The sequence below is a fragment of the Odocoileus virginianus genome, chromosome 33 (genome assembly GCF_023699985.2).
Source record: "Odocoileus virginianus isolate 20LAN1187 ecotype Illinois chromosome 33, Ovbor_1.2, whole genome shotgun sequence".
Lineage (NCBI taxonomy): Eukaryota > Metazoa > Chordata > Mammalia > Artiodactyla > Cervidae > Odocoileus > Odocoileus virginianus.
The window spans coordinates 2,607,990-2,632,586 of NC_069706.1; the positions used below are offsets into that span (position 1 = coordinate 2,607,990).

At 46.1% G+C, this 24,597-nt stretch overlaps 1 protein-coding gene and 2 long non-coding RNA genes across 6 annotated transcripts; 1 reads left to right on the plus strand and 2 right to left on the minus strand.

Annotated features, from left to right (window-relative positions):
• Positions 1–683: 683 nt before the first annotated feature.
• On the minus strand, positions 684–14,138 carry LOC110150609 (uncharacterized). 3 transcript variants are annotated; one of them, XR_011485483.1, is made up of 5 exons: positions 13,799–13,888; positions 10,694–10,769; positions 7,687–7,938; positions 4,408–4,491; positions 684–2,433 (listed from the first exon to the last, which is right to left on the minus strand). It is a non-coding gene; the product is annotated as an uncharacterized lncRNA (long non-coding RNA). The 3 variants fall into 3 exon arrangements; XR_011485484.1 differs by lacking the exon at positions 10,694–10,769 and having other exon boundaries at positions 4,408–4,495; positions 7,025–7,938; XR_002317803.2 differs by lacking the exons at positions 7,687–7,938; positions 10,694–10,769 and having other exon boundaries at positions 4,408–4,495; positions 13,799–14,138.
• On the plus strand, positions 7,492–13,948 carry ZNF263 (zinc finger protein 263). Of its 2 annotated transcripts, XM_070461104.1 has the most exons (6): positions 7,492–7,950; positions 8,802–8,982; positions 9,427–9,500; positions 9,763–9,889; positions 11,332–11,448; positions 11,933–13,948. In XM_070461104.1, the coding sequence occupies exons 1-6, from the start codon at positions 7,564–7,566 to the stop codon at positions 13,102–13,104; spliced, it is 2,058 nt and encodes a 685-aa protein (XP_070317205.1). In that variant the 5' UTR covers positions 7,492–7,563; the 3' UTR covers positions 13,105–13,948. The 2 variants fall into 2 exon arrangements, with proteins under 2 accessions (XP_070317205.1, XP_070317206.1); XM_070461105.1 differs by lacking the exons at positions 9,427–9,500; positions 9,763–9,889.
• Positions 14,139–18,559: 4,421 nt separating the features above from the next.
• Positions 18,560–24,072, minus strand: LOC139032867 (uncharacterized). The gene is made up of 2 exons (XR_011485485.1): positions 23,983–24,072; positions 18,560–21,775 (listed from the first exon to the last, which is right to left on the minus strand). It is a non-coding gene; the product is annotated as an uncharacterized lncRNA (long non-coding RNA).
• Positions 24,073–24,597: the final 525 nt, after the last annotated feature.

The following is a 24,597-nucleotide window of genomic DNA, read 5'->3' on the forward strand; positions in this document are numbered from 1 at the left end:
GTGAGATCTTGAAGAATGTACAAGTCAAATGGGCCGAATTCAGGCCAGTGGTTTCGATTGTCCAGTTGGTACTGAGGCCAGATCTGTATGCGGAGCCGTTCTAAGCAGCTAGCTTTGAGTTTAGTGAGTAAGAGTGGTTTGAGATTTTTGAGGACCCAGGCTAGAGGGGACTCTTTTGGGATAGATTGGCCAGACCCCATGATTGGGAGGCAAGCAGAGGCTCCTATTTTGAGTTTGGGTCGTCACCCGCAGTCACAATAGGAGTTATGAGAAGAGAGCTCTGTATCGAGGCGCAGGGTCCCCCACTGTCGCTTGCAGAGTGGCCTTAGGCTGGGGGTCCCCAAGACCTGGAGAGGATAGTATTCTAGGTACCTCTAGAACACTATCTGGATCTTACCTCAATCTAGGGGCTGGAGTGAGTGGGATGTTGGATGCGGAGCGGTCAAATGGCAAGAGTTCCCTGTTCTGGAGGTCATCAGAGAGAGGAGGGGGATAGAGCTGGAGGCCTGGGGGTACATAAGTTACCGATAATAGGACAAGGCTTGCACCGCTCACAATTCCAGGCTCTGGGATAGGGGAAAACAACAGAGTGAGAGATAGGTGAGTGCCTCGCCCTCTCCCGGGTTTTGGCACCAAAAATGTGTAGTTCGAGACAAGGCAATGAAGAAAGGAAGACTACCTCAACCGAGACAGGTTACCTTTATTCAGGCAAGGAGGGGCGACAGTTGGTCTAACTACCAGGCTGAGCAGGCGCGGGATCAGGGAGGCTTCAGGTGTGGGCTCAATCATGTCCGACTCTTTGCGACCCCATGGACTATATATAGCCCACCAGGCTCCTCTGTCCATGTAATTTTCCAGGCAAGAATACTGGAGTGGGTTACCATTTCCTTCTCCAGGGAATCTTCCTGACCCAGGGATGGAACCCTCATCTCTGCGTCTCCCTGCATTGGCAGGTGGATTCTTTACCACTGGCGCCACCTGGGAAGCCAAACGAAACAGGGAGCCCCAAGAAATATGACTTGGGGAAGGGGCAGGGTCAGCTGCAGTGCTTGTTGCCACAGTTCAGTGCCTGCACCTTTAAGGTCTTTACAGCTTTGTTGAGGAATCTGTGCTTTATCAGGGCAGTGGGGAACCACTGGAGGATCTGTGTATGTTTGTGTAATGACTATATTTTTATTGTTGCAATTCTGTTTTTGTTTTCTCCCCTCAGAATTGTTTCTCAGATGTGGAACTGCTTGATAAAAGAGGTGAAATAGGGACTTCCCTGGTGGTCCAGTGGTTACAGGGCACATGGGTTTGATCCCTGGTTGGGGAACTAAGATCCCACATGCTGTGCGGGAGAAATATTTTCTAAAAAAAAAAAAAAAAAAGGAAATATTTTAAATATTCTTAAAACACACTGTTAAATCGCTTTTCATAAACTATAGTGCATTCATGGGGTCTCTTTCCTATGTGGAGATGTCAGTATCTGTCAATGTCTGAATGAAGGACGCTTCTCTAACAGCCAGGGCACTTGTGAGGCTCCTTTTCTGAATGAATCCTCTGGTGCTCAGTAGGTCTTACGATGTTGAGAGGTTCTTCCAGGTTGGAGCTCTTAGGGTTTCCTCTCTCTGTAGAGTGGTTATGATGATCTGTAAGCTTTGGGGATTTCCATGCTAACTTTCTAAATGTTTTTAGTCTTTTTCTTTGTGTAAAATAGAACTGTGGGACACATTCCCTTTAAAAGTAACTGAATGAACAGAACAGACTTGTGGACTCTGGGAGAAGGTGAGGGTGGGATGTTTCAAGAGAACAGCATCAAAACATGTATATTATCTAGGGTGAAACAGATCACCAGCCCAGGTTGGGTGCATGAGACAAGTGCTCGGGCCTGGTGCACTGGGAAGACCCAGAGTGATCGGGTGGAGAGGGAGGTGGGAGGGGGGACCGGGATGGGGAATACATGTAAATCCATGGCTAATTCATTTCAATGTATGACAAAAACCACTGCAATGATGTAAAGTAATTAGCCTCCAACTAATAAAAATAAATGGAAAAAAAAAATAAAAGTAACTGAATGAATGCAGAGTTCACAGGTTGTTTTTTCTTTTTCTACTTTGAAGAAGCTTCTTCATTTTCTCTCCTTTCTCTCCTGATCTCAAAATCTGAGAGAAGAAATAGAAATTGAACATATCACCCTGATCCAAGGAGAAAGAGTTGTGTTAAACCAGTCATGGGATGATAAAAACTCCTCTAAGTAGATCCCAAAACTTTTTCTTCCAATTAATACTGAAATTTTGTTTCTTTGTTTCTTTTTTTTTTTCTTTCCTTGAACACCCAACTGTCTTGAAGTCAAATCACTGTTGCATTTCTTTGGAATCCTGCAATTTCTTCACCTGTAACTCTTCTCTCTGCTCCCTGGGGAAGCTCAGGCCAGTTTTGGTACTGGATGTCCTGGCCATGATAAAGACAGGAAGCAGGTTAGTTTAGGTCCCCACTGGTATTTCTGAATTCAGACTGAATTCTGTGGATGAACTCTATATCAATTTCTGTTTTCAGTTTGGATTATTTCACCCAAAACCTCTGTCAGGCAGTTTTTCAAAATTAGGACAAAACTAAAACAAGTGGAAGGCTCCTTTTGGACTTAAGGCTGTTGTCTTCCAGTCTATGGAAGAGCAGTTAGTTCTGTGTTAAAATCAATAAACTGAATTAGCTTTATATTATCTTCTGAATATTTTGACAATAGAATTACCTAAGTTAGGACTAAAATGTAAATTTTCCTAAAATTCTGAGTCTTTTTTTTTTTTTTTTAAATTCTGAGTCTTTTAAGGCTGAGAAGCATTGTCTTATTGAATCCCAAGAAAAGAGAGAGAGGTGAAAGTGGGAGTTTTGGAACTGTGTCCTGGACTAATTTCAGTTAAATGATTTTCAAATAAAAATTGGTATCTGAACTGGGTTGGTTGGTGACCAGCAAAAAATAAACTTTACATGTTTCCGCTCACTAAGTCTAGAAGTGGATTATCTTGAAATTAACCAAAACAACTATCTTAACAGTGTTTCTGGCAACCTAAGGACAACTAGTAAAATTTTCTCCAGCTCAGTTTCCTGCCATGTCTACCATTCCTTTTGTCACTGGAGCAGTTACGGTTCGCTCCTTCTTTCTGTGTCCCTTCCTCTCCCTCCTCACATCTTACAGTCTTTACTGTTCTGGAATAAAATGTAAGTTGATAAATAGTGATTTAAGATCCAAATAGAGGAAAATATTAAATATTAACATTACCAAACAATATTAGCAAGTTAGTTTGGTTAATGTTAACTCGAAAGAAAATTTAAATTTCAGAACATTTTATCAAAATGCCTTATTTTATATTTTCTTGGAAAAAGGAAATATGATTAAGATTAAAAAAAACAGTGTGTTTCAAATGAAATGCTGTTTAAAGTCACTATTTTTCTGTTTGGATTTCAAAGCTAAGCATGGGATCAAAGAGTAATGTGCTCCAGGTCAAGACAAGCCTGAAGTCGTAGATCATAGGAAAGCTAGTTAAATGGGAAGAAATCAAAACTGGGGAGAGTGGCAAATAGCAAAGACTTAGGTGGTAGAAACCTGCAGGCCAGGATATCCTAAGGTGAGAGTCAGGAAAAGCATTTCAGAATGACAGGAGCTGCTTATGTGCTCCTGCGCCGAAGAGTTGTGTATCGGCATCTTAATTGTGTATTGAACGTCTTAACATTTCTGTTGTTCAGTCACTCAGTTGTGTCCAACTCTGTGACCCCATGGACCGCAGCACACTAGGCTTCCCTTTCCTTCACCATCTCCTGGAGTTTGCTCAAACTCATGTCCATTGAGTCCATGATGCCATCCAACCATCTCATCCTTTGTCATCCCCTCTCCTCCTGTATCAGTCTTTCCCAGTATCAGGGTCTCTTAACATTGTAGATTTCATCAGCTGTCAGTTTGAAAACCAGGCACAGACAACTACCACCCCCACCTTGAGTACAAAGGAATCTATGGGACCCAGGCAAGGACTGAAAGCAGCTCCAGAGACAGAATTCAGTACCCCTGAGAACTAAGACCAGGAGTGATAGGGCATTTTTTAATCTGAAATTCAAAATTGTTTTTTCCTCTACAAAATAGGGAGCCACTGATCACTAAGGACAAGAAAATATAGTTAACTCATCCAACACCGGTTTGAACTGCATGAATCCACTTCACACGGGAATTTTTCCCTAAATACGTGTTACAATACTATACAATCCATGTGTCAACAGCTGGCTGAATCCATGGATGCAGACATGGAAGGCCAACTGTAAAGTTATACATGAATTTTCCACTGTGCAGAGTTAGAACCCCAAACTCTCACTGCATTGTTCAAGTATCAATTGTTTAAGAAAGTAAAATCAACAGTGGTTACTCAAGGGCATACTTACTTCTCTTAATTTTCACCAAGCCTTAAGGTAGTGTTTTCTAATCTTTTTCATCATTTAGAGAACTTGATGAAAGTCATGGATCCACTTCCTAGAAAATACACACACACATGTAGTTTTGTGTACAATATCAAAAAATTTATAAAATCTCCAAATCCATCCATGTGACCCTCTAGAACTGTTGATGGGAGCCACTACCTAGTGGGTCTTAGCAACATGAGCTGCATTTTAAGTGCTCAGCAGCCACCATCACAGGAAGTTCTATTGTAGTTGGAACTGCTGCTCTAGAATTTCATGGACCCTATGTTGAGAACTCCTGCCCCAAATGAACCCATGTAATTCTGTTGGCCTGTAACCCCACTCCCCATCAAGTTGCTCTTTGACTATAAAATACCATCCATAAAAGCTATTTTTCTGTTGGACTATAGATAGACCTCAAAGAAATGGAGGAATACTATTAGTAATTGTGAATAACTGAAAATCTCTCTAGCTTTAAGTACCCATTAATAACCTAAAATCAAAGGGAACTTAGATAGCAAATGGTTCATCATTCTTTTTGTTTTGATTTGGGGTTTTTTTTGGCTGCACCATGAGGATTGCAGGATCTTATTTCCCTGATCAGGGATCGAACCTGTAGGAGTCTTCACAGTGGGGTCACCAGAGAAGCCCCTCATCCTTCATTCTTACCATCTCAAGGTATGTGTAGTTTGCAGCATTACTGTGCCCCACATCCTGTAATAATAATCCTAGTGGCTTTTCTATAACATAGGGTAAGCCTTCAGGAATTTGCTGTGCATTGCATGTGTGTGTTCAGTTGTGTGCAAGTCTTTGCAACTCCATGCACTGTAACCCTCTAGGTTCCTCTGTCCATGGGATTTTCCAGGCAAAAAATACTGTAGGGTTGCCATTTCCTACTCCAGGGGATCGTCCTGGCCAAGGGATTGAACCTGCGTCTCTTTTCTCTTTTGTATTGGCAGGTGAATTCTTTACCACTGTGCAACCTGGGAAGCTATGCATTAGTCACAGCTAATATTGAGTTCATAGTAAATGCCAGGTATGATTCTAAGCATCCCACATATTTTAGCCCATTTAATCCTCACCCAGTGTTATAAAGTGGGTATAGTATAGTATTATTCCCTCAAAACAGATGAAGGAACTGAGATTTGAGGCTTAATGAGATTGAATAAGAAATAGCAGCCCACTCCAGTATTCTTGCTTTGGAGAATCCCATGGACAGAGGAGCCTGGCGGAATAGAGTCCATGAGGCTCCAGACACCACTGAGGGACTGAGCACACACCCCCACGAGATTGAATAACTTGTCTGAGATGACAGAGTAAATGCCAGAGAAGTGGTTTTTAGGTTAGAATCTATTGTCTCCTGAAATATGAATGTCTAAAACATGGGAGGAAGAAGTCTTAGAATCTGACTCTGATTCTGAAAGGGACCTATACCAGCCTGTGTGCCAGGAGGCCTCTGGGTCTGCATCTGCCACAGCGGTTTGTGGATCTCTTCTCTGGAGTAGAACAACAAAACAAATTCTCTGGACTTTTTCCATCGTGTCGTTGAAAGCTGACCCTCTCCGTCCCCACATCCCCTTTCTGGTCACGGCAGCCTGAACTTTAACGACAGACTAAAGTGTGATTCTGGGCAAGTGACTTAACTGACACTGTACATGGGGATGATAATAACAGCGTCTAGTTCCTACAATTTTGTGTGCCATGAGAATACAGATGCATGTCAGCACGGGCTCAATAAACGATTACTGTTTTTCACGATTCAACCCCACGACCCTTTAATCGGCTGAGACCACAAGCCTAACCCTCGCTGGAGGCAATGGACTAGCTGAGCCGGTCTGGGCCGTGGACACCTGCCTCACTGCTGGGCAGCCCTTCCCATCAACAGCACAAAGTCTGGACTGCACCGGCCAAGAAATCAACCTTCCTTTCACCTCTCATTGTTAAAATTCCGGTGGACCTACAAGGGAGGTGAACAGCGACCTGGCCCCGAAGGGCTGGACAATGAAAAAGGCACGCCCCCGACAAGTTTAAAATGAGAAGCCAGTGCGGGCTGGTCCCGACCGGCCCTGAGAAACGTCCAGCCGCCAGCGGTGGGACCCTGGGCTGACTGGAGAGCGCCATGGGACACAAGAACACTCCCCACGACTGCGCCCGCGCCGGGCTCCATAGCGCCAGCACCTCCAGGGCGCAGGCGCGGGCCCCGCCGCCCCGTCGACCGCGTCTCCCTGCGAGCTCTGCGGCGGCGCTGACCCGGCCGGGGCCACTCTTCCTCGCCTCTCCCAAGCGCCGAGCGGGCGGTCGAGTGAACCGTGGCTCAAATGGCCTCCGAGGCTACCTGGGCAGGTGAGCCCTCTCCTGCAGCTCCCTTAAGTTAGGGGGTGAGGGCCGCCTTGAAATCCGTTTTGACCAGGGCAGTGATTCTCAAAACTTGTCTGTGGGGGAAGAATTTCTCCACAGATTTTCGGGCCCACCCCGACACTCAAAAGCAAGGGGTCTCGCGTGACTCGAAGATCTGCACTTAAGCTTTCCGAGGAATACTGACCCCGATAGCCCGCCGGTCTACCCCTTGCACCCGATATACGCTTAATTCCCACTAACCGACCTAGCGATCTCGCTCCTAAGGTTTCTGAGATCTCGGGCTCGCGCGTCGGTCCCGCCTCCCTACCCCAATTGGCCCCTCCTTCGTCCCGCCCCCACAGGCAAATATTTATTTCTGACTGGTCAGCGGTAAGTGTGTGGCGAAACCTGATCCAATCAATGGGCGCTAGAGTTCTCAGAACGTAATCCGGAAGTTGGTCCTGAGCAGTTCCGATTGGTTGTTGATGCCTAACGCGCGTTGAAACTTCCGGCGTGGGTGCGGAGCGCGGAGTCCTCTAAGGTGAAAGGAGTGGAGCTCAGGTCCTGTTCTAGGGCGGTCTTGGCGGGGGCGGGCCAAGGGGCGGTGCGGCGGCGCCCGCGAGCAACTGAGGCTGAGGCGCAGGAGCCGTTTGCGCCCGGGCTGGAGCTAGCTTTCTCGGTCAGGGTTTGGAGCTCTGGGCCACCTGGCTGTTGCGGACTCCAGCCATCCTTGCGCTGGGCCCGGGGCGTCTTCTTTGGCGTGCGCAGCTGGTTTCGCGGCCAAGGCGGTTTGGGGGCCTGAAGATGGCGTCGGGTCCGGGCTTCCAGGACCGGGAAGGGCTCCTCATAGTGAAACTGGAGGAGGACAGCGCCTGGAGCCAGGAGCTGCCCCAGCCAGACCCAGGTCCCAGCCCGGAGGCCTCTCACCTGCGCTTCAGACGGTTCCGCTTTCAAGAGGCCGCTGGGCCCCGGGAGGCCCTCAGCCGGCTCCAGGAGCTTTGCCACGGGTGGCTCCAGCCGGAGATGCGCACCAAGGAGCAGATCCTGGAGCTGTTGGTGCTGGAGCAGTTCCTGACTATCCTGCCCCGAGAGATCCAGAGCAGGGTGCAGGAGCTGCACCCGGAGAGCGGCGAGGAAGCGGTGACTCTCGTTGAAGATATGCAGAAAGAACTTGGGAGGCTGAGACAGAAGGTAAGATAAAAGAGCTGTTTTATATGCGGTTTGTTTGACCCCAGTTGCCCATACGAGTTTACTTGGTTGCCCTGAGTAGATCTTAGATGGGCAAGAAGCCTTTTTGTAGATTAGTGAGGAACTTTCATTCTCCAGATTTGCCCCAAGTTGACAAACAGTTAAGAGTGCCCTGTTTCCACCTGGAGCAGTGTGTCTGCGTTAGAGTGAGCCCAGGAGTTAGCTTGCCAGGTTCAGATCCTCCCTCTGCTTCACACTAGCTTTGGGACTTTGGGCAAGTTACTTAATTTCTTCTGGTCTCAGATCTGCCGCTGGTAAAATAAAAATGTTAAAATACCTCTCTGAGGTGGTTTTGAGGATTAGAGAGAGAGCAGCATGTAGTTTGATCACTCTCTTGGCTTAGAGTTAGTGCTTAATAGCTGTTAGCTATTGTTACATTACAGTCTGCAGTCTAATCTTTACAAAGCTGGGTGGCAGTTAATAGTGGAATTTAAAAAGTTTGCAGCTGAAGCTCTGAGGCCATATGCCCCAGAGCCACCCAGATTTACCTTATCCAGTAGTGAGGAGTGGATGCATCTAGAAGAGGTGGGTGAAAGCGAGTGAGGTGGGTCAGGAGCTGAGTGGGGAAGGTGTGCCCTGGGAGTGAAATCCCCCCAACCCCACTCCTCACACACATTTTCTCAGGTGTACACAGGTTCAGAAAAGTTTGGTTTTAGTGTAACTCATTCTTCTCTCGCTGGGTCTAAAGGGTTTGCCATTGGTTCTCTGTTGAAGGCTTGCCCTCAGAAATCTGTATTAATGTCCCTTCCTTTTGGGCCCTGTTGTGATGATGAGTGATGTGGGTTGGTTCCCAGGTCACAAACCGTGGGCAGGGAACAGAAGTGCTTTTGGAGGAGCCTTTGCCTCTGGAAACAGCACAAGAGTCACCGAGCTTCAAGCTGGAGCCCATGGAGACTGAGCGAAGCCCTGGCCGCAGGCTGCAGGAGCTGCTAGGCCCCGGCCCCAAAAGGGACCCTCAGACTGTAAAGGAGAGGGGTGAGGAACAGTTATTTGGGCAAGTGGGAGGGAGGAGGGGCTTTGGGGTTGCCCCTGACACTGGCAGGATGCAGTCTCACTGCCAAGGAGGGAGCGTTTCTGACCTGAGGGTCCCCAGATGTGGAGTAGAAGATCTAGAAGTGGTTTGGATTCCTCTTGGGGTGGGTGAAGGGAGGGGGATCTCTTAGGAAGTCTTTTTGTATGCTGAAGAGAGACTTTTAGAGCTCAGTGAATGAGGGCTTGAATGCTTGGGCCAGCAGGAAAGACTGCTGGTACTCTGTTGTTTTGGATGTCGTGTTATTATCCCTCCATTGCTTTCTGTTCAGTGTTGGGTCCTGCTAGCAGAGTCTGGGTGTCAGGGCACAGTGGACACTGTGTTGTGATAATCCTTGGGTTGCCAAGATTTAAGAATGCCATTCTCATCATCATTTCTGTCACCTTCAGCATTATCTGCTCCCTGGCTTTCTCTCTTTCCTCCCGAAGGAAACATGGAAGACAAAGAGCTGACTGGGCCCCAGGTGATGTGGAAGTTCTCATTGTCTCCCCCCAGTTGTTCTTGTGGGGGTGGGGTCCTTTTGCCACTTAGAGAGGATCCTTACTACCTCACCACATGCACGTCCCCACCTTCTTTGTCTCCTCCACACTTCACTTGTAGGCCTAACACCCTTCTTCCCCGTGAAATGAGTCCTTGGCACCCCTGGGTTTTGCCCTTTAACCTGTGACTCTGCTTGAATTGTTCTTGGTGCCTTAGGGCCTAAAGGTGATCTTGTGCTATTTCAGTTGCCTGAGAGCTTAGAGGACGTGGCTATGTACATCTCCCAGGAGGAGTGGGGGCGTCAGCATCCTAGTAAGAGGGCCCTCTCCCGGGACACGGTGCAGGAGAGTTATGAGAATGTGGACTCACTGGGTAAGGACTTCTTTTCCAAGGATGAAGACTGAGCCATTTCTGACCAGGGTGCTGTCCCTTAGCCACTCCCCTCCTGGGTGTTAAGTTCTGAGTTTGGCCAGGAGACCTGCCTTTGCCTAAAGTCCCTTGGACTAAGATCAGTTAAATATTTGCCAGGTGCCACAGTTGGCACACTTAAGGGCCCCAGCTGCCAGAGATGAGGGCAGGGAGTCAGCCATGATGAACTTACCAGGGCAGAACAAGTCAAATCCAGTGATGCTCACCACCACCCCCATCCCCACTTCCCACGCATCACCCACAGAATACTGTGGGGCTCCAAGTTCCTGATGCCTTGCAATTTTTTTTTTTTTTTTTTGCCTTGCAATTTTAAAATGCTTATTCTTCCGACCTTATGTTTTCTGTGCTCCATTAGTATTTCTGGGCTCTTCCCCAAAGACACAGGTTTCAGGGCACTGGCATCAACATTCCAGCTTAGTGACTGTCCCAGTCCTTGAAAATTGAGGAAGGGGGAAAGCTTTGTAGAAATTTGGAAATGATATATATTCAAAACGGGTGTAATTTAAACATGAATTAAGATGCGTCTTCATATTGAACTATTATGCAGAGATTAAAAATGAGGTCTGTAAAACAGGGCCAAAAACTGATCGTTAGATTCAGTGGAGAGTGTGTGGGTATTGTATAATTCCTTCTTCTTTTCTGCATGTATGGAAATTCTCATAATAAAAACTTGAAGGAATCTTAAAAAAAAAAAACAATAAAAAACAGGACTCAATATGTTACCACTCTAGCTATCTTGATGCCTACCTGGTAGAAAAGAAGTTTGGTTGCCTGCACGGGGGCCTTCTCCAGGGTCTCTGCCATTGTGCTGTGGCTTGGCACCCTAAGTTGAGCACAGTTCATTCAGTGAGTGCTAAATAAGAAGAGTTCAGATCATGATTTCTTGGGACTAACCTTTTTAAAGTCCATGTTTGATGGAGTTGGAGTGAGCATAACACAGGCTGGCTCTTTTGGGTGTTAATCTCAGAGTCCCAAGTCCTTTTCTGATTGTCCATCATATTACATTTTTTACTTCTGGATTGTCCCAACTTAGTTTCATAAGGGTCAAGACTCTTTCACAGTATTACACTTTGATTCCTCAAGGAACTGACCACTCTGACCATGTGCATTAAGAGTGTTTTAATTACAAAAGTTTTACATTGTTATTGCAAAAAGTTTCAAGTACCACACAGTATAGGAAGAAAAAAGCCATAGTCTCCCTCATCTAATTTCTTTCTCTGGAGGTAACAGTGGGAATAGTTTAGTGTATGTTCCAAGTAATTGCTGTCAGACTTCCTGCACCTTTGTATCCATCCACTGAAGACAGGGAGCAAGACTGTCTTTGTTTCTCTTGTCTAGTTGAAGAAAGTAGTGACATAGAAATCCGTTTCTTTCATTATGGTCAGAGTCTCAGGTTCCCAGTCAGGAGGCCCTGAGCACCCAGGTGGAACATGGAGGAAGGCCCTGGCATCCAAGTGTCCAGACTTGCAAGGAAGGTCTGAGCTCCAGGACCCCAGCTCCAGGTAAGGAAAGCAGCTGAGCAGCCTGCCCAGCTAGTCTCCCGCTGTTGGGAATAAGGCATTCGAGGGTCTTGGTGTAAAGCTAGCCTGTCCCCACTGCCCACTTCCATCCCAGTGATGGCAGGCAAGGTTCCCAGGGTGCAGAGTGTAAGAAGGCATTCATTCCTGGGTTCACTTGCCCACTTTTGTCCCAGTCTTGCTCCATCATACACTTTTCCGAGAGGACAGAAGCCAGGGGCTCAGTTGGAGAGGGAGGTCAGGGCCCCCACAAGGGAATTCAAGGCTGGTTTGAGCTCTCATTCCTGAGTGATGTCCCCACACCTCATACGGCTGCCTGTCTAGAGTGAGTTACCAATATGGGGAAGATGGGAAACTGAGGGAGAGTGAGGCCTTCTGGACTTCTGACCTACAGGCAGTATCACGCATGGGATTTCATTTTCTCCTGCATAGAAATAACATGGGGGGTTGATTTCTTTTGCTCTTCCAGGGGAAGAGAAATTTGAGAACCAGGAAGAGTGTGCTCAGTCTGTTTGCCCTGAGAGCATCCACCGTCAGGTGCTGCTGGCTGGCCAGGCCAGAGGGGAGGTGCCCTGGAGTCCTGAGCAGGGAAGGCCTCGGGACAGGGCAGAAAAGCTTTGGGAGCCTCCCACAGAGGATCGACTGGAGCAACCCTTAGTGGGGGCCACAAGTTGCAAAAAGCTGGGACGACCAAAGGAACTGCAGCCAAAGAAGCTCCACTTATGTCCCTTGTGTGGCAAAAATTTCTCTAACAACTCGAACCTGATTAGGCACCAGAGAATACATGCAGCAGAAAGACTGTGCATGGGTGTGGAGTGCGCTGAAATCTTTGGTGGGAATCCACACTTTTTATCACTACACAGAGCACACCTGGGAGAGGATGCCCATAAGTGCCTCGAGTGTGGAAAAAGCTTCAGTCAGAATACCCACCTGACTCGCCACCAGCGAACCCACACAGGTGAGAAGCCCTATCAGTGTAATGTGTGTGGAAAGAGCTTCTCTTGCAACTCCAACCTCCACAGGCACCAGAGAACACACACAGGTGAAAAGCCCTACAAGTGCCCTGAGTGTGGGGAGATCTTCGCTCACAGTTCCAACCTCCTCAGGCACCAGAGAATTCACACGGGAGAGAGACCTTATAAGTGTGCCGAGTGTGGGAAAAGTTTCTCTCGCAGTTCACACCTTGTTATTCATGAAAGAACTCATGAGAAAGAGAGGCTGTACCCCTTCTCTGAGTGTGGGGAAGCAGTGAGGGACAGCACGCTCTTTCTTACAAATCCCGGGACCCACCCCAAAGCCGAGAAGAAACTCTTCCAGTGTTTGACTTGTGGGAAAAGCTTCCGGCAGGGCATGCACCTCACCAGACACCAGAGAACACACACAGGAGAGAAACCATATAAGTGTAACCTCTGTGGGGAAAACTTTTCTCATAGATCCAACTTAATCAGGCACCAGAGAATTCACACGGGAGAGAAACCCTATACCTGTCACGAATGTGGGGACAGTTTCTCTCACAGCTCCAATCGGATTCGTCATCTGAGAACCCACACAGGAGAGAAACCTTATAAATGTTCTGAATGTGGAGAAAGCTTTTCTCGAAGTTCACGCCTTATGAGTCATCAGAGAACTCACACTGGATAGAAACGATGGGATTTCTTTTGGGCCCAGATAAGGTGGCCTGTTCAGAGGGGCCTGTTGTTCAGAGCTCATATTCCTTACCCATCAAGTAATTACCCTGCCCGCCCCCCCCCCCCCCCCCCAGGGCAGGGTCCTACTGAGGGAAGTACGGAGGCGGCAAAGGATTAGCATAAAACTGAAAAGGAATTCTATTGGAATTAGTGAGAATAGCAAGTCTTTGAGGTGACCCACTCAAGGTGGAATTCTCTATGAAGTACTTCCTGTCCCGGGGCACTCCTATCCCCCTCAGCATATTTAGCCAGCTTGTGATGTGGGTGCCTTATTCTGTCCTGTGTCCATCCCAACAACTTTGGGAATCCACGGACTTGCTGCTTCCTCACTTGGGACATTCATCAGGAATATTTGAGCTCCTGAGGCCCTTGAGAGCAAAGAAGAGTGATCAGGTCTCCTGGGAAAGCAGGAGGCACCAAAATACTGGTGGTGAGTTGCAGCTTTTCTGAAGGCCTGGCTGGGAAGCTCATAGGCAGTCCAGGGCACACACCGTCCATGGCCTGACCGTATTGGTCATTGGCAGGTCCTAATGTAAGTGTCACCTCAAACAAAAAGGAACAAGAGACCTAAGGGAAACAGGAAGGCAGAATTTGCAGGTCTGCCCAGAAATAGGCAGAGGAAACTATATAAGTCTGAATTAGTTTACCCTTTTGCAGAGATTGAGTCTTCAGAAGGTTCACGAAAGATGGGTTCCTTGGGAGACTTTGAAAACATGGATCCTGGGGAAGTTAGGAATCATGCCCACCCCTGTTGAAAATATGTTTGGATGTTAATAAATATCTTCAGGAAAAATGAATGTGTGTAACTTATCATTGAGGGCCTTTGTCTTGTCTGCCATGTTGATCTGTCTGTCCACTTTGGGAGGAGGTCCTGCTTTCTCTTTCTGGTCTTGTTGCTAAGGAAGGTTCTGAAAAAGGTGACGACAGATAGGCAGAGGTAGGGAGGGTGTGGCCCTGCTGGCTGCAGGCTGAGGTTGCTATGTGGAAACAAGGGTCAAGCCCAGTGGCTGCTTCGGGTGATGTCATAAAGGTGTGCTTTAAGTTTTGTGTGTGTGTGTGTATTTTCCTCCTCTAGCGTATAGCAGTGAACATGCCTTTTGATTGTTCAGAATGTTTGTTTTCTTGCAAAGTAAAGATTTGGCTCTTCAAAAACAAGTTATTTTTGGTCTAGGAAATGGTTGCCGGGAAAAAATGCTCCTGGTATGACTGAGTTATCACCCATGAGTGGAGAGAGACTTGGGGTAGAGGGGAAAATTATTAGGGGAAAGCATTACATTTTACAATGGGGAATCAGGAATAGGAATTCGGGAGTGTGTTTCTGTGGAAAAGAGGATTCCAGAAAAATTCTAGGAGTGGGAAATGCTGATGCCAGAAAAACATTGCAGGTTTTGACCCTAGAGGAAGATACCAAATTAGCTGTTCTTCAGGAGGAAAAGATGAAATATTCCATTGGCAACAGACTTAAATATAGCACTGTTAAGTAAGGGAGGTACCCGTGCATGCTCCACACCCTTTCTTATATCTGTCTCATTACTTTCCCCTTCTTTTGAGAGCAGCGGTAGTGTGGGGCTTGGGCACCAGGGGAGGGAGGTGAGGATTTGAAAGAGATTCATGTGGGATGGATAGTGGTGGGAGCAGGTCAGGCTGCTGTGGCTCTCGATGCCATGAAATGGGTGGGTGGTATAAAGTTGATGTTACTAAGCACTCTGGTTAAGATGGTAACTTCTGTGGGTTGAAACCTCATAAAAATGGAAAGCACCCCTTTAGAACCCCACTTACCCCTGAAGCCCCATAATATCACCCATACAGATCTCATGATGAGCTCTAACTGGCATTGCTCCTACTTGGAGTACTACAGCCAGAACAAGAAGCCCCTCATGTGTTCATTCCTGGCACAAGAAGCCTTTCCAAGAGGAGATTTCACCCAGTTCGCAGTCCAGCTCCCCTTCTAACAATATGCAGAGCTCTTGCCTTGTTTTCATAAGATGATGTCACAAAGTATTGCATGTAAAACACTTAGCACAGAGCCTGGAACATAAAATATTCATCTCTTTGTGCCACTTGTGGACATAGAAAACTGGGAAATTGCTTTTCTTCTAAGTACCTGGTACTGAGATCAATGTAAGACCAAGCCGGAGAATTCCCTGGCAGTCCAGTGGTTAGGACTCGGTGCTTTTACTGCGTGGCCTGGGTTCAATCCTTGATTGGGGAACTAAGATCCCGCAAGCCACTCGGGTGCAGCAGGGGCGGAAAAAAAAAAAAGACCACGCTGGCAGGAATATTTTGTGTGGTAGTCTACTGTTACAGGCAGGATTGATGACTTTGTCCTTGAAGTCATATTTGTGTTTTGTTTTTTCTTGTCATATTTGAAAAAGCAGTTCAGAGATCCTTACAGTAGGGTCCCATGAAGGCATTGCAAGGGAAGGTTAAGTATATATACTTTTACGTTACTCCTACTTTTACCCCACTAGTCTTCTTGGGAAAGAAACCAGAAGAGATTCCAGCTGGCTTTTTTGTCAAAAAGAAACTAACATTGGGGGCAATAAAGACCCCTGCCCCCGCAGTCCAGATGGGTACAGAGGAGACCTGGGAGATGTAGACTGACCCTGAGCAACAGTCTCACACCCTTGTAGCAAAGGTAGTGCCTGAAACCAGCAGAAAGGCTCCTGGTACCACGAATAAGCAATGTGAAAAAGCCTGGCAGAGGCCATCTAGAAGCATCAAGCCCGACAAAGGGGATAAATGCCCATAACACCAGAGACCCGACAGAGTGATAAAACAGCACTAAGTTGTTTAGTTTTTATTTCCAGGAAGAGCCATCAGCAATCACTGAGTTTTTACCCCATTCATGAAAGAACACGTTTCAGTGCAGTTAGGAGACGGAATGGTCCAGGTAAATTCAACGACACCCCCCCACGCCATCTCTGACAAACAAGTGAATGTCTTTAATTCATCACTGAAACACTTTGAGCATCCCAGAAACTTCTGCGTTAAGAAACCAAAACTGATGGCTCACCAGGATCCAAACCTGCTTCAGGGAGACAGATTTCCCCAGGTGGAAAGGATGAGAAGAGAAAATGCTAAGTTTCTGAAATGTAGGCAGTGGTAACCCACTCCAGTATTTATGCCTGGAAAATTCCAGGGACAGAAGGGGCCGGGGCTGGCAGGTTACAGTCCATGGAGTCTCAGAGTCGACGCGACTGTGCACGCTCACACACCGTACGCACGCCCGCCAGGGTGTGTTAAGGACGTAAAGAGGAAACTGTCTTTGTCTTTCCACCCCAACTGCCCCTCTAGGCAGGAAAACATTCTAAATCCTGGGTGTGGTTCCCCATCAGAGGGTGAAGCTTCTCTTGCTGTTTCCCATTCTCTTGGGAGGGGGTCCAGGTTAAGTCTGGGAACCCTGCCACAGCCACTGGAACAAGAGCGAGGAACCTGGGTTTCTCCGAGGAGCTCTCGTCTTCAGGAATGATTTCCAGCAGCCAAAACGTCAGTCCTTCTCAGGTTTAGGCAAAAAAAACAAACGAGGCTGCGGGTTCCACAGCTTAGCTTCTAGCGGCATCTGGGAGCTGGCGCAGCGCGCCTAGGACCACCTGTGAGCCCCACCAGCTGGTCCCTTCGAAGATGGCTCCCGAGCCGGCCCGGGAGGAGCAAGGGCTAGGGGGGCTGGGGGTGCTCGACGGCTGCGTCCCAGCAAACCTTTCCCCCTCCGCGAGAGCCTGGGGCTGCCTCGCGCAGGCAGCCCGCACCTGCCGCGCTCCGCTCGCAAGCCCTCCAGGGCCTTGCCCGGCCGCGCCCCTCCTCAGGACAGCCCTCCGCGCAGGCCCGGCCCTGGCCGCCCCGGACCTCGCCCAGTCTTCGGCTCCAACTCCTGGCGCGGGGCCGGGACGGCCGAGCATCACAGTTTCCCTCTCCTTCCACCGCCAGCAGTTACTGGCGGCGCGACCACACTCTCCGAAGCTTCCTAGTCCACAGGTGCGCGCGCTAACCCGCGGTCCTACCCTCCCTCGTGGTCCAGCAGGAGGTGAGCTGGTACGGGTGGGCAGGTGGCAAGGGCCGTCTCAGGCAGGCAAGGGTGGGCTTAGGGGCCACGGTCCACTGGAAGCACCTCTTCAATTTTTAGTTCGCTGTCTCTGGCCACAGGATGGGGAACTGATGGGAGAGACTAAGGAGGCAGGTGCAGTGTGCTGCAACCTGGACTAGGAAAGGAGCAGTAAGGAGGGACAAGTGGAGACGAGGTCAGACCTTCAGGATGCAGAGCCTACGCGAATTCAAGTGGGTCCAGGCCGTAGTCTAAACTCTTCGGATGACCTCCAGGGGCATTGAAAATCTGTCCCTGGTTTGTCTTTGCTCCTGTCTCCACTAGTCGCCCCTACGCAACCATCCAGGGACCTCGACGCTTCCCAGGGATATACATTCTGACACCAGAGAGCCTGTGCTCACTTCCCCTTTGCCCAGACTCCCTTTTTCCCTGCTTCCCCCACACTTCAAAGTCAGCTCATAAGTCACACTTGCCCGTTCCCTATTACCCAAGCACTCAAAAAGCCCTCTGGGCTCATTTTGGCTCTCACACACCCAACTGTTGCTTGTTCCTATTCCTAAATACCCGGCACAACAACGTGAAATTTGCAAAATCAATGAAAACTTTTTTCGAGGCGGGGTGCTATTCACAGGATTTGTGGGGTCTCAAATGCCGACCAGGGATTGAACCTGGGCTGTGGCAGTGAAAGTCTGGAATCCTAACCACTAGGCCACCACGGAACTCCCTCAATGAATACTTTTGAAAAGAGTATGACTGCAGGTCATATATTCTGAGACTTCATGAACACTGGGGTAAAAATGGATGTTAATGCAATTAACTTGAGAGCTATCCAGTATGCTCATCTGACATTCCCCCTCAACTTCTTCCACCATCCATTCTACCCTAAGGATTGAAAGGTGTCTCAACAAATGCTAATTTTATAAATAACAAAAATGTTAATAAGATATAAAACTCTATTTACAATGTAATTTACCTATTTTAAAGATACATGCAATATACCAAAGTGTTGAGAGTCCATCATTAGTCAATAAAATTTGAGTGCTTTTATCTTTTTATGTTATCTTTTATAATTGGCATGTTCCTTCCATAGTAAGAGAAAAACAAATACTAAGTAGGTGGTAACCCATTTATAACAGCAGGGTGTGTCATACCATTAAATTGAAGTCTTGTCCTTATCTTCTTAAATAACTAGTCAGCATAAATATAGCTTTTTTTTTTTAGCTGCTTTGTTATATGCTGTGAATATATTTATATTTTAATGCTTTCCATTCCACCCATAATCTGGGACAGCAATTCCTTATTAAAGCCTTTGCCTTAAATAGAAAAAAAAATTGGAAGAACATATTAAAACATAAAAAAACCCCAAATTTATTCCATTCAAATTGTTTATTTTTAAAACAATATAAATGGGCATTGCTATGCAAAGTGAGGTCAGTTGATAAAAACAATGACAATCCACAACAGGTCTAGTTCATGTATCATCACAAAACTGCAGAAATCTTTAAACACATCTAATTATTACAACCAGAAGTTGAAGGCATACTGAAGGAATACTTAATATTATGAGGCCTCGGTTTCAAAAAGCTACCAATTCTAGAATGGATTCTATTCTGGAACTGTTTCTTGATTATTTCTTGTTGCATCTCTTTCAGTGTAAAATGGAACCTTTGAAACTCAGGTGTGACATCGACAAAATCCAGTAGGTAGTCCAAACTCTTTCCTACAGCAGATAACTTAAATTCATCAGCCTCCTCTTTAGCTTCTTTTTGAACAACTTTCTTTGTAATTCCACCTTTTATTTTGGGGGGGCTACCCTTTTCTTCTTCACCCCCATTGAACCATATCCTATTGTCATCCAGCTTGGTTTCCAACTCCCTACATTTCTCAAGAATTTCTCTATAATCCCCATCTTCTAAGCCTTGAAGATCATATTCATGTTCCTTTTTGTAAAGAAGATTTCCCCATGCATTTGCTATCGTTATTTGCTTTACTTCATCCCAACTCTTTGCCCAGTTAAAAACTGCTCTTTTTAGGTTGTAGATTTTAATCTTGGAAGGTACTTTTTCTCCTTTTTCTTGTTCATCATCACTTTCTTCAAAAATTACAAGACTTTCCTCAAGTTGCTTCCACCTGTAAAGTCGTTTGCAGCTCAAGATCACACCTTGATTCACTGGTTGAATCAAGGTTGAAGTGTTATGGGGAAAGAACATGCATTTTATTCGACCATCCTCACTGGTTAGTAATTCAGTAAAAGGGTGAACTGGAGAACTGTTCAGAAGTAACAAGGCCCTGACATCCTCCTCATGGAATCTTAGAACATTAAGTTGGAAGTGCCTGACCTCAGGAACAAAGTTTTGAAAAAACCATTCTGAAAACAATTCTCTGGTGAACCAAACATCTTTACTAAGTTTGTATATCACAGGTAATGTACGCGTGTCCTCTTTTACACTTTTGGGCAGCTTTGATTTTCCAATAATGATTGACTTCAACTTATGAGTACCATCTGTGTTTACACATAAAAGAGCAGACAATCGTTCTTTGTTTATTTTCCTCCCTGGCAGGCAAATATCTTTTCTGCTTGCCTGAGTATTTTCTGGCATTGACTTCCAAAAGAGGTCAGTCTCATCTCCACTGTACAGCTGAGCAAGACACTTCTCTTCTTTGATAAGCATGGACAGTTTTTGTCGAAATGACTCAACATTTTCTGAAGCTGAACTTAGGACTTGTTCCGCACATACTTTTCGGTTCCCAATTGCATGCCTATTTCGAAATCTAAAAAGCCAACCAGTGCTAGCTTTGAAGTCTGTTCGCCCAAAACACTGCGAATTTCTCGGCAGCAGCCTGAAGCTCCACACCTCTCACAGGGACACCAGCGGAGCATTTCTGTTGGTACCACATGTAGACAGCGTCATCCACGTCACCATATTTGGCTCCTGTTGTCCTCTTTCTCTTCTCAGCTCCTACTAATGGCATGTCCTGCTTCAGTAAAAAGTCCAAAATCAATTTCTTATTCTTTTTAATGTCATAAAATGTTGACTTACTGATTCCAAAATCATCCGTTACACTTTTAAGAGATCTTCCAGCTTTAATCCTACTTAGAACCTTCATTTTCTCCTCCAAATTCAGTGTTGTATATTTCCCTCTCTTATTCATACTGAATTTTGTTTCAAACAATCAACAGGGGTAAAAAGAAAGAAGCCTTACTTAATTAGAAAAAAAATTAAAAATGAAAAAAAAAAAAAACCCATCCCCTCCAAAAACTAGCACAAACTCCTAGAAGGCACAGGCATTTATACTGAAGGGTACACATATCCCTAAAAGGGATAAAGGCTCATGTAGTGCTGGTCTAGAGGTAAAGGTCTGAACTCAAGAGAGTTACCACCGCCAAAGTCCTGTCTAGCTGTTGCTACCGCAAGACATGGATGATCGATCACTTCAGAACCCTGCTTCTGAATGCTGCTTCTTCTCTTCCTCTCTCCTTACAGTAGCACCAGTCAGGAATAACAGGAATACCTACATACTCTCCCTAACTGAATATAGGAAAACACACAAAAGGAAGAGAAAAGGAGGTGTGCTCACAAGAACAGACTCAGGTAAGATAAATCTCAATAAAAAGTAGTGCTTCAGAAGGGGGTATGAAAGCCTCAAAGGCAAAGACAGAATGATATTGTGTAACAGATACAGTGTGGCTTCTCCTCTCCTGAAACAAGCTAATTTTCCTCACTGCCAGAAAGGAAAGCAGTAATCATATTGCTTTGCCTGTAGTGTTCACTGGGCAGCAGTTCGTCCACCTGGATAAAGACTTTAAGCCACCCTGACAGTGAGATGTCTGGAGAGTTGGAATTCAGGAACAGCAGTATAGTATCTTTAGGCGAATAAGAAAGTTAGTAGGTTCTGTTGTCCATATGAATGAAATCCAACTTCTACTGCAATCAATACAGCATTCCCAAAGACTAAGCTTTAACTTGAGTGTTTATGTTTACCAAGGTAATCTGTTAAGTTTATAAGTAATGTATGTTATTGGCACTTTTCCACTCTCAGATATTCTTCCTTGTGTACATTTTGTGTATTTTCAAGTGTTATTTATAACTAAAATTCTTCCATATTTGGGATATTATCAAGTTTCAGCATCATGGCAGTTCTTAAAGATGAGCCCAAAAGTTTTATAAAAATTTTACAATAGTAAAAAATTATTTAAAAGATTTGTCCTTGAGATTGTTTTCCTAAATTTACATTGAGTGTTCAGTAACATATTTTCTCTATTTGAGATTTTATTTGATTTCTCTTCAGCATAGATTTTACTTAATTTGACCCAAGACTCAGTTTTTCCATTGCTTGAAGAAATTTAAACGGTTTCTCTATTGATGATTCTTATCTCTGTTTCCCACAAATCCTTCTGTTGGCAAACTCTTCTATAGCTCTGCACCCTCAAATATTCCTTTTAAATCCTCCTGTTGTTGCCCAAAGCCATTCATTCCATGTCTTTAGAAATGTCCTACTCTAGGTTAATTTCATGGTTCTCCTTCCAGATACATAACCTCATGGGAAGTAACAAAACTGCCACTTTTATCCATTCCAGGTGCTATGAAGAAAGAAAAGTATGTCAGAGAAATGAGGAAAATGATTCATATTTCAGTTATTTTTCTTCTCTTTTAGGGCAAAGCCTGACTGACTTTCATTCATTTCTTGACTACACAGGATTCTCAAAAGCCTCTCACCTAGAACCCAGACCATTAAGTTTTCCTCTAACATTTGTTGCAAGAAATGCCAACTGCTTTACAGAGTACTAAGAGGCTCATGAAAGAATACAAAAATGAATAGCGTGCGAAGCCAATGACAGGCTAAGCTCAAGCAACCTTCTAAAAAAAGGCAGCTCTAACTAAGGTGATTACCATGATAAACCAAAAAAGGAAAGAATATTTGTTAGCCAATAGCAGCACCATTAAACCCAGCCAGTCACCCAGCAAAAACATTCAGCCTGCTATGGCAGCTGTATGGTGTCTTAGAATAAACGGCATGCTTTCGTTGCTTTACAGCTATACATTCATCATTTCTCAAACTGTGCCCAGGCAGAGAAAGGTGAAATCAAAAATAAAGATTTTCAGGGGACTTTAGTGGGTTCCTCAGCAAGAATAAGGAACTGTGGCCTTTATCCTTAACATTCAAACAACAACAGTCATCAGGGGCTCTCATTCACAATTCAGCGTTTTGTGCCTTGTTTCCTCTTCTTCCTTTCAGGGGGTCTCTCTTCCCACTTTCTTCTCCCTGTGTTCACTAACCAGCTCCCTACCTATGTTGTGAATCAGGCCTTCCAGTGACAATCAGGGGCACTGCTGGCATAGCTCCATTTATTCAGTTTAACAAATTCCAATTTTATGCTCAGCTTGGTCCGGATGATGAGGATCTCAATGCTCTGAGCTACATGTGGCAGACTTATTGCCCACTGGTTCTGAGAGACTGGAAACAGCAACTACTTTGAAGAGACTAAGTCACAACCTGAAATTCTAAGGAAATGAACCTGCTTTGAAACATATTCAAGTGACTTAGGCAGATACTTTTTTTTTTTTTTTGCCATGCTGCATGGTTTGTGGGATCTTAGTTCCCCAACCAAGGACTGAACTCGTGCCCCCAACAGTGGACGCAAGGAGCCCTAACCACTGGACCGCCAGGAAATTCCCAGCAGATACTATTATCACCTCTGTTTAATCCTTTTCTCTCACTCAAAAAGGATCAAGATCTATGCCTTGGCATCTAACACCAGTCTACCTAAAAGCAAAAATAGCATAATGACCTGGTAATGGTCTCTTATTTTTGTTCCCACCTTAAACTTAGCTCCAGATGAGCTGCCCTGGAAAGAATCTCCCTCAAAAACCCTCAAATGATACTCTTTATTACTTTATTAAATGCAGTCTCTTCACTTCCATTCCAGGCGCCACAGGAGAAGTACAAGAACTCATTTTTTAACTTTTACTCTAAATATACCCCAATTACATTGAGTTAAAAAAACAGAAACTAAAGATTTTCTCACATGCTCATCTCTGAAGCTTTCAAGACTGCTCTTACCTTTCCCCCTGCCTAGAATATGGCCCCACTCTCTGCTGCAGGGCAAATCCCTCAAGGACTTCTGTAAGTTTTCCCTACCCCCAAATTAACTTTCACTTCCTTGGAACTCTCACAGCGTTCAGCTTATGTGTTACGCTTTCTTCCCTGTGTTACTGATATTTGTGAAACTGCCTCAGTCCTTTCCCCAGATTTCTTGAATCAAAGGCACCGTCCTACTGACTGTAACACTGGCTACACGTGGTAGACTTGGTAAGTATTCGACTGGACTAGGCTGATATTAGGAAAACGCTGACAACTGAAAGCGGACAGCGGATATCCTAAAATACTCAGATTCCTATAAATATGACTCAGTAAATATTTATGGAATGCCTACATTACCCAGGAAACTCTATAAAGACATAAATACTGATTTATGGTGAAAAGGTCATTTATGCTCTTCAGTGCAATGGTATGACTATAAACTTCCTTCCACTTTGTATTAAAATTAAAAAACAAACAAAACAAAACAAAAAAAAAAAAAAAAGACATAAATAAAGTAAAGAAGGTCCCCCTCCTCCGGGGAGTGCGCTGTGGTGGAAAAAACAGAAGATGGAAAAAGGGACCCTAAATTCCACTGGAACACCCGCCACTGGTGAATTACCTAACCTTGAACAAGTCACTCCTTAGCTCTCAATTCTCTGTCAAAGAGCTCTATGAAAGGAAACTACTGCACAAGGGAAAACCTACCTCACAAGAAAAAACACAATTGTGTGAGCACGCACGCCCAGAAAAGGGTACACACCCCCAGGGGCCGTTGATCCTGACCGGGACAAAACGGGCTTGTACTGGCGGAGATGCGACGAGCCCCGGGACCGCAGCTCGGACACCGCCCGCTAAGCCGCAGGAAGGTCGGGGGCCCCACGCGCGGAAGGGGACGGCGACCCTCAAGGACGGATTCGGGTCACTAGGCTCCGCCGGCAGCCCGAACACGACACAGGGACGACCTGGACGCACGGGCCTCACAGAGCTGGGACGAGAGATAGCGACACCCGGGCGTCGAGTCGCGCGCTGGGCCCTCTAGGCTGGACGGACTTGGAGACTCGGCGGTCGATAACACTTTCTTGTTGCCACAGCTGAATTCTGAACCGAAAGAGGTGGCCCAGCGGGGCCTGGAACCGCAGCGCTAGCGCCCCCAGCGGGGCTGCGAGGGCCCCTCCCCGGAAGTGCGTCCCTTCTACTTCCGGTTGGGGTGCTGATCTTGGCGCCAGGCGGACGGTAGAAGAGGTAGAGGGGCTGGGTGGGTCTAAGTGCCTCCAGACCTGCGCCCCAGGACCCACCTCTGAGTGGCGTGGAGCCGGGAGC